At 37.8% G+C, this 9,713-nt stretch overlaps 2 protein-coding genes across 2 annotated transcripts; both read right to left on the bottom strand.

Moving 5' to 3' along the window:
- LOC110766648 (RING/FYVE/PHD zinc finger superfamily protein) lies at window positions 1–5,667 on the bottom strand. Its single transcript, XM_021970018.2, has 7 exons — window positions 4,900–5,667; window positions 3,704–4,082; window positions 1,916–3,573; window positions 1,561–1,674; window positions 1,073–1,227; window positions 572–699; window positions 1–236 (listed from the first exon to the last, which is right to left on the bottom strand). Exons 1-6 carry the CDS (start codon window positions 5,320–5,322, stop codon window positions 651–653), a joined length of 2,778 nt encoding a protein of 925 aa, XP_021825710.1. The 5' UTR covers window positions 5,323–5,667; the 3' UTR covers window positions 1–236; window positions 572–650.
- Window positions 5,668–6,927: 1,260 nt separating this feature from the next.
- Window positions 6,928–9,617, bottom strand: LOC110766656 (F-box/kelch-repeat protein At3g06240-like). The gene is made up of 2 exons (XM_021970025.2): window positions 7,397–9,617; window positions 6,928–7,221 (listed from the first exon to the last, which is right to left on the bottom strand). The coding sequence occupies exons 1-2, from the start codon at window positions 8,582–8,584 to the stop codon at window positions 7,189–7,191; spliced, it is 1,221 nt and encodes a 406-aa protein (XP_021825717.1). The 5' UTR covers window positions 8,585–9,617; the 3' UTR covers window positions 6,928–7,188.
- Window positions 9,618–9,713: the final 96 nt, after the last annotated feature.

The following is a 9,713-nucleotide window of genomic DNA, read 5'->3' as shown; positions in this document are numbered from 1 at the left end:
TGAGGAGAATAAATTCAATTTGAATTGGTAAAATTAACTAGTACGATAATGTAATAACAGGAATGAAGCACCCAAAAAAAGGGGCTCGCAAGATTATAACTTGGATTGCTATTTTGAAGATACAAACAATAGAACACCTAGGCTACAGCTTACAGCTACAGATTATACAAGACATCGAATGTTGAAACTCCCTTCTATGCAGATGAGCTAAGGATGCCCCATTTGCAAAAGGCTACCTGTATTGACACAATAACTCAATAAAAATCATTCAACCAAAGCAAAGGATGACAAATTTAGAATCAATTAAAACAGAAAATGAGTTGTTTCCCCAGTTACAGATATTCTAAAAAAATGCCACATATGTAAGGTCCTAAGCATCACAAGTTCAAAAGTCTAAGAACCCAACAATAACAGCAGGGACGAATAAAAAAACTATCGATACTATCAAGTGGATTTATTGAACGGCATAACTTATTCAATATTACATCCACTGGTGACCAGATAATGATCAACAAAATGAACAAAGCTGGAATATACAATGGTGTAGTGCATCGCAGCAGTTTTCAGATACCTGATCAAAGAGACCATGATCGAGTTCCATAACCAAAGAGAATATCAAATCACCAAAAGAAAACATGCGCATAAGTCGATTAATGGGACACAGGCTGCAATAATCCTTTAAACTCATCATAAATCCATCTGCCAAAAAGAAAAGAAAATTTTATTCATCAAAGAAGAAGGTGAATATGATGGGAAGAAATAATTAGCAGAATGAACAATTAGTATCATCGTTCCACATACTGGGATAACAAAGGGACGCACCACACAAGCAGTGACCTACAAGTGAGTGCACGTGCACACATACATTGTGACTGCATGTGTGTGTGCGTGTGTGTCTGTGAGAGAGAGAGAGAGAGAGAGGATAATCTAGGCATCTGTGGCATTACACAAAAGTCAAGGCATATTTTATGATCCACACGTTTAGACAAAATAATCTTCACATTCTTCCTTTAGAAGACATGCACAAAACAATTATTTATTTGTACGACATGTAAGAATTAAGGAGTCATACTTGCACAGGAATATTGGTTGTAATTCATTATTTGCCTCAGGTCCTAAGTGGCTCCGTTTTTCACTTTCTTCGCTGAACTTAGTAGGAGTAAGAACTTCACATGGACCTTGAATCAAGCCCGCCATTACCGTGCTATCATGATTAGATTCATAGACCTATAACACAGAAACAATGCATAAACATGAACTTCCATATGGATATTATTGATCTTGTACTCTACATGTCAATACAAAATGGAAGAGAGGAACCATTAGATAAACAAAGTGTTAAATTGAATGACGCCACATGGTGTATACAACCATTAGAAAGATATATACTACGTGCATGTGTGCTTGCAAACATGCGCACTTCTTTACCCACATGACAAAATCAGGAGGCCAATTTTACTAGTCAACCAATATGCCAACCACTGAATTCAAATGTTAATTTGACCATCTTACAAAAGAGGGAAACACAAAATAATTCGTATGCAAAACAAAGAAGTTTACCTCATTGCTTTCAGGTGTAGATGGGCGACCAACAATCTCTGGCAAGTCACCAGGAAAGTAGCACCTGTTGACAATAACCCACTTTGACCCAGTTTTTCTATCCTCCCACATGGACTGCAAAGAAATCCAAGAGTTCATTATAACCCTTCTTAAAAAAAAAAGTAAAAGAAAAGGAAAAAGAGTTCATTATAACCATAAACAGATTAATTTGCTTCTACAACAAACAATAAGTGATTCCTCAAGACTCAGTGACAAAAATAACAGGCAGTTTCTAATACAAGACTAATTTCAGAAATCACATTATACAATTCTTCAAATGCAACAAGTATCAAGAAATGCATCATAATTTGCTTACTTGAAGCTTCGAGGGTATCAATTTTCCAAGACTAGACTGGAAAAGAGCATGATCTTGCAGCTTATACATTACCCCATCAATGCAACAAGTACAATAAAATAATTTTTCATCGTTAACTTGAACTGCATCGCCAATCCATTGAACAGCTTTCAAGCCATCTGTAGACAATCCAGAATGGTCTAAAGCCCTACCACTAGCTACAGAACTTTCACAAGTATTTGCTTGTGCACCTCCTTGGTCATCCCGTTTGATGTCGTATCTTAAAGAATAATCAGGATTTCCTCCTGAGTGAGAAATATCTGGGTCTTTCAAAGCATGATTATGGTCATCGCATTTCTTTGATGGAACTTCCGCACAGTTTGGCAGCGCTGCTCCATCCACAACTTGTGGGTTGGAAGAGGGTTGGGAATTGTCAGACTTATCAGTATCTTTGTTAGATGAATCAGCAGGAGGCTCTGCTTTTGATTCAGAAGGTCTCTCATCAGATCTGGATGATTCAGAAGTATCTTTTGGTTGAGATAACCGTTCACTTGACGAGCAACTTCCAGAAAAAGGTCTCTCATCCATATTTTTATTGCTCGATGGGAAATTATTTGGTTGACACTCTTTTGCATTTGAAATCTTCGAACAGTTTGGCAGCACTGCACCGTCCACAACTTGTTCGTTGGAAGAGGGTTGGGAATGATCAGACTTATCAGTATCTTTGTTAGATGAATCATCAGGAGGCTCTGCTTTTGATTCAGAAGGTCTCTCATCAGATCTAGATGATTCAGAAGTATCTTTTGGTTGAGATAACCGTTCACTTGATGAGAAACTTCCAGAAAAAGGTCTCTCATCCATATTTTTATTGCTCGATGGGAAATTATTTTGTTCGGACTCTTTTGCATTTGAAATCTTCAGATCCAATGCTGACTCAACATGGTTGCTGCCTCCACTACCAATATGAGCAGGATTTTGGAAAGCAGAGCTCCCGTTTGCAGTTATCTTCTGCTGATTGACCTTGGTATCCAAGGCACCCAGTTTATTCTCTGAGGACATTTGAATTCCAGCTGTGTTGGAAGGGATTTTTACTTGTATGTTACTTCTCATCACACGTCCATATTTAGGAGGCAAAGGTTTTCCATTGCTTAGCGACAAGCACCTCATGCAGTGCCACTCACCTCTAGGAATTCCTCTCTGATTAGCTGACTGTGCACACATTATGTGATATCCTCTCTCGCATGCATCACAAATAAGAACACCTTCTACCTCAGTGATGGTAATCTGGCAACTTTGGCAAGTCAAAGCCTTACTCATGTAATCCCTTGATGGAGGAATCCATGTAGGATGCTCAGGAGGCTGTGGTTGTAATAATTTCTGAATAATTTTCGCAATCTCATTGTGATTATTAGGAAGTGAAGGAGCTTGAACAAAGTGCATCTGTTGCAAAGGCTGCTGTACACCAGGTAAATTTCCAGAAGCTGTTTGAGAGACAAATGGCCTAATATTCTGATCTCGTGCTGCTACAGGAGTCATCTGTGGCATATTCATACCAGCATTTCCTTCAGCTTTGACAGAAGTATGATTTGGCACCTTGTATTCCGTTCCACTTTTAGCTGATTGAGTTTGCACTGACCAAGTTGGAGCATTCACTGGTGGATGATTTGCAGAAGAATTTGCTGCACGTGCACAAAGTATAGTCTAAATACTTAGATATACAGAGAGGAGATAGAAACAATAATAATAAAGTAAGCATATGCCAAAGAAAGACACCTTCCTATAAAAGTAAAGTCGAAGAACATCAGTTACCTTGTACTTGAAACGCATAAGAAGGCCCATTTGGTCCTCCATCTGATCTGAACTGTGCTCTTTCAACTCTAGGCAAGGCAGGGGAAGAAGAATCCCTTCCTAGATGACTGCTAGGCAAACCACTAGAAACCATGGATGCTCTAACTTCATTGGTGGGCAACTGATACTGTGCAGATGTAGGAGTTACTGTAGATACATGAACCACAGAAGAAGACACTGGGAAACCTCCGGAGATCGGTGCATGACTTGGTTTGTCTGTTGGAATCATACGAACAGTATGTGACATCCCATGGGTTTCAGCTGCTGCATTGAAGTTTGTTTTTAATGGGGGAGATGGATATGTAGCAGGTTGTGCAGAGTATTTTTTGGACTCTTCCATCTAGAAAAAGAATTTCAAGTTCAGAAAACATCAGTTTACAGTCCAAAAAATCCTAATTTGATAGTTCAGAATTGAAGTAAAATAGCATTAGCCATACAATTTCAAAGACAACTTCTTGGTCACAAGACTTTAACTTCCCAACGAGTCACTAATTTATACACTAGCATAACCACGCACATCCTCATAGTGATTTGAATAAAAGTGAAAGATTTTACAATTACCGAAGAGTATAACTACGCAGTTTACTGCATGTATGTCGCTTGTTAAAGTAACCAACAAGCCCAACATCTTCAAAACAACTAAGCTGAACAGTTGCTTTGTTAGTCCCAATCCTAGGAATGGGGGAAGTCATGAATCGGAGAAGTTAGGAATAGCTACTTCCTTAGTCAATCTAATTTGTGGTTTTCGGGTATTGAATTACGGGTTTTAATGTGAAATCCACAGAAGAAGTCAAGAATTAGACTAATTCCTATATACCCAGTTTTGATAAGTAAACTAAAAGTAATGTGCAATTAAGAAACGGTAACCAAAAATAACTTCTCCCATAATTTCTCCTAAACCAGACAAATATCCTTATTTGCATACCACATTAAAACACCCAAGTATATGAGTTATATTACTATCATCCCATTACCTACATTTGAAATTCAAAGTCAAAAGTTTCTTTCTTTCTTCATTTGTCCAACACTTTCCCATCAATCACACAAGGAGGCATACCAATTAAAAGCTAACAGAACAACACCTAGCCAGGAAACAAACTAAACCCTACCCAACAATCTCCAAGAACCATATCCAATAAAAAAAAATGACTCTTTACCTTCTTCTTTGTCAGCGAAAACTTCTCAGCGATGGTCAACTTGGTACCCCGAAACCCTAATCTCTGTTCCTTAAGCTTGCCATTAAGCCCCAAATCCTCAATGACAGCTCCAATTGCATCCCTAGCCACAATATCCTTAGGCGCCAAGCCTTCACATAACTCCACCAGCTTCGACCTAGCTTCCCCCATAAGTCCAATCTCGGGCTCCGTGGGCTTCTTCCCTCCTCGAATCTTGGCCATTGTCGACAAGGCCAACACAATCTCCGCCACTCTCCTGAGGTCCTTCTCCGAATTGGGTCCCAATCTGGGCTTCTTGTTGAATTGGGTCCCCAATTCTCCTTCAGCTCCATTCTGAATCGGCCTCTTTTCCGCGACTGAAACCGCTGGCGGCTCGGTAGCTCCGGCGTTCAAGGTCGGATCCATGATTGAAGGGGCGAGCGAGCGAAGCCTATGAACGACGCCGTTTTGGGGGTAGAGGAGACAGAGAGAGGGCGCGAGAGAGAAACCCTAGAGAGAGAGAAAGGGAGTGATGGAGAGGTTTAGCCGTTGGGGTTTGGGGATTTGAAAAGATGAAAACTTTGTGTGGGAGAATAAAGCTTTTTGGCGGGTAAATTTGAGGGAGGGGAGAGTGGGTTTTGTGTAAGTGATTAAAATTGATAATATGGTGAGTTTGTGATTTTGTGAGCGAGTCAGAGAGAGAGAAAGAGGAGAGAGAGAGAAGGAAATAGGGGAATGGGTTCAAATTCAATGGGGGTGGTCGAGAGCAGAGCGAAATTTAGAGAGAGACAATAAGAACGAGGGCTTTTTCGTCTTTGGATTTGGTCCTTTTAGATGCTCCGGTTTGGATATATAAAACCGGTTCGCTTATTTGGAACCGGTTACAATTAGAAACGGCTTTGGACCGTCCAATCTAATCAAGATTCAAAGCTAAATCCATACCATCTATACTAATATTTTTATAGATTGTCAACCAATTTTAATAAACTTCCAATTATACCCCTACTCACATTAAAATTTTAAAAGAAAATAACTAAAACTAATGAGATGAGGGTAAAACAATAATTATGTATGGCATTGGATTAACTAAAAATAAAAATAAAAAATATCCCCACGTTCGTAAAGAAATTTCCTCATCATCAACCTTATTGATTAAAAAAAATCTAATCAACTTTGAACAATTTTAGTAATAAATTCACAAATTACTGTTGATATAATATAGGATGTTATTTGCACGTAAAAAAAAAAAGTCGCCATGTACTCATGCACTTCTCTTACAAAAACACTAGTCTCTCTTCATAGGTATGTGTCATACGAATTTTTTTAATTACGCATGCTAAGCTCGTCTTAAAAAAATTTGGTGTCTTTTGTAATTGTATTTGTCAAGAAAAATAGTTTGCTTTTGCAAGTGCAAAAGGTTTTTTCTATTAATCACACACACTATGCTTGTTCTAAATTTCTTTTCATTGTTCGGGGATGACTAAAGTACCACAAAGTGCATTAGCAATTATTTTGAAGCAAAATTATCACAACTTTACCTATAAAATCAGATTAGGTATGTTCATGGTATCAACTAGTACATAATACGAATATATCCATTTGCAGTGAATTCCTAGCCTTTAATAGTCAACTAATAGTCAGCCACTTAAGACATAACGCATCATTTTTGTTTTTTTATAACAAAAAACAAAACTTGTGTTAATCTTCTTTTTATTTATGCCAAAGTTAGAAAGAGAAGGGGGAAAACTCACACTCGGGTTTCATGGGAAATTGAACCCACGACCACTTGGGAGCACACGAAAAATCTGGGCAAATCCAACTAACACCTCATTGGTAACTCACATTAACATAGATTTTCATTGATAATTTATCAAAAACCCATTTATCTATATATTTTTTTTATTTATAAAAAATGCCAAAAATTTGCATAGCACTTCAAAAGCTTTCTTCTATACCAAAAAAATTCAGAAGCGTATACAATTGGATCACATATTTTGGAGAAAGAAAGAGCCTATATAAGCATAACTCCGCACAAAAAACAAAAAAAATTGGTTGTTCATACTTACATTTGTGTATATAAAATATTAAACAAAAGAGACTAAACCTTTAACAAACATATAAACTCTAGGGTTTATATACAAACAATGATTGAAAACAAAATCCACCATGCTAGGAATCGAATAGTGAAATTAATTCACTAAATTATGAAAGTGGTGATTGTAACAATTGGTGACAGATACATGCCCGCGTGAAGAAGATTTCTCTCCCTCAACCTCATTTGTTTCAGCTTGCTCACATTTTTCTGGCTCTCCGTTGCCATTTGACCTAAATGACAAAACCCAATATAGATTAGCTAAAATTATAAAACAGTAAGGACTAATATATACTTATGTAAAATATCATGAATGAGACTAAACAAAAATTAAGATGATGATTATTAATAATGCATATGAAACTTGCAGCCTAGGCCATGGTTTTGTTAACAGTGGACAAGACTAACCGAAGTCTTCTTTGAGCTCGTCTTAGGTCGATTTCTAAGAGAAACGAGGCTATCCAAGTAAACCGTGAGACAACTACCAATGTTTTCAACTCCGCGAATTGACAGATCCCGAGAGCTTTCTTCATCAAAACTGTACATAACCAACCTGTCATCAAACACCATCAAGTCATGAGATTTGGTGCAGAAACCAGAATGTGATATGTCGTGCAATGGGATGGAGACCCTCATTTTAGTCCAAGACTCCTTCACTCCATGCTCCTTCATGACCCAAAAATCATAGGATGTTTGGCCATTATCATCACAACCATAATGTATTACGCATAACCATTCTCTGAAAACCCCTAGCTCTACCATATGAATATCTTCATCAATGGCATGTTCATGCGGCAGTGGAATTTCTCTAACCTCCTCCTTGTCCAAAAGGAGGGACATAATCGTGGAGGGAAGCTCATGAATTTCATCATGATCATCTTTATTCATCAGCCAATGGAGATCGCCATTCACATGGATCCCAAGCCTAGTATCGCATGAGACACAATTGAAGTCTTGGCGAATCACTCGCCAATAATTGGTTTCTAATGTGTAGACACAAAACTCAATCCCATGATCTCTATTGATCCGCCCACAAACCACCTTGTGTTCATCGGTGGAGTGATCAAATCCAAACCCGCATAAGCTCGAATAGCGGTAGGGTTTCGGTGTCCTTGGCAGTATCTTGGATTCTCTGGTTGCAGGGTTAACCAGATATAAATCCCATCTGTCTAACTGGCATAGCAACAGGCCATTGCAGTGGCAAATCAAGTAAACCAAAGTTTCTCTGTGCATGCTATGAACAAAGGCCAGCTCAGTGGCTGCCACAAGATCATCCTCACCAACATTATCAACATGATCATTGTTTAGATATGCATCATTACGATTGAGAAACTCATCGAGGTGCAAAGAGTAAAGGGATTTGTCTTCGTAAGCTGTAAGTATGACTGTTCGTCTTTGGTGCAATACATCTTCATTCTCAATGGCTTTGTTGAAGTGCACTTTAACAAAACTAGGGTGGGAGAGGAGAGAACGCCATGGCTTCGACACGCACTTGAAGCGGCATACGGACTTAACCGGTAGCCTTGCAAAAATCTTAATTATGATCTCGGATTGAAGGCCATTAGGGTTTCCCGTCAACTGGCCATGGTGTTCCATCTTCTTGGCTCGATTTCTTTACTATTTATACTTACAAAAACTAATTAGAAAAGCTTATATATGTATCAGCTTAGCCTGCAACATTGTTTGTGTATATGGATCAAAACAGAGAAAAACCAAAAAAAGGAAAAGTTATTTGGCTCAGGAGCTTGATGGTTGCAGAAAGGGAGGGGGGGTTATGAGAGACAATAATGGAGCTAGATTGGATGAGAATTGGTCATCGGGTTTTACAAGCATGAGTGGTCTTGGCTTGTAAATCTGGGTGGTTTCCTATCATTGTGGATCCAAATGTGCTGTGCGATCATGACCATCCTATGCTTAACCTCATCTCTAGGTGTCAATATATACATTTTGAGAAGTAATTAAGTTTGCCTGTAAGATTCAACACATCTATGGAGAAGAACACATAATGCAGCAAGTGTCGTTTTTTAACATATTCGAGATGTATCATTTTCTCGTGTCATGTAAGATTATGCTCAAACTCAAACTCAACTCATTTAATATATTCGAGTTGTATCATTTTCTCGTGTGATGTAAGATTATGCTCAAACTCAAACTCAACTCATTGACTTATCATGCCCAAATATATGAACTCAAACTCATTCACAAATTTTGCGTGTCGTGTCATGTTTCACCCATTTATGTGTTTCTCTTTATTTTTGGTCAATCAAACACCAAAATGTGAAATAATTAAATACACAAATATTACCATAAAAACTTATGCTAAACACATTACATAACATAAGTCCAATCATATTTCACCAAAAAAACATACATAAACAATAAGTTATAAGTTCCAATGGTTTAAAAAAGACTTTACAATAAAATAAAATAAAAGGTTTTTCAAAAAAGATAAAAACATATTTCACAAAGATAATGTGTCGTTATCATGTTTCGAGAATGAACACTGGTCAAACTCGTTAAATCATGTCACCTAACTATTTCAAGCTTATTAAGTACATAAGAAACTCTTAGAAAATTTGTAATCACACTTGACCCACTTTATGGTTTCGAATAAAAACATCAGATTCCCAAAAAACAAATTGTTTCTTCAATATCTTGTACTTTTGTCAAAGACTGAGGACGTCCATGCACCAATGGGGTATGAGAAGGCTCTATCATGTAAACC

Source organism: Prunus avium, chromosome 4 (assembly GCF_965620075.1).
Source record: "Prunus avium chromosome 4, drPruAviu1.hap1.1, whole genome shotgun sequence".
Classification (NCBI taxonomy): Eukaryota; Viridiplantae; Streptophyta; class Magnoliopsida; order Rosales; family Rosaceae; genus Prunus; species Prunus avium.
Note: the sequence above shows the minus strand (reverse complement) of the source record. Positions and strands in the feature narration are given on the sequence as shown.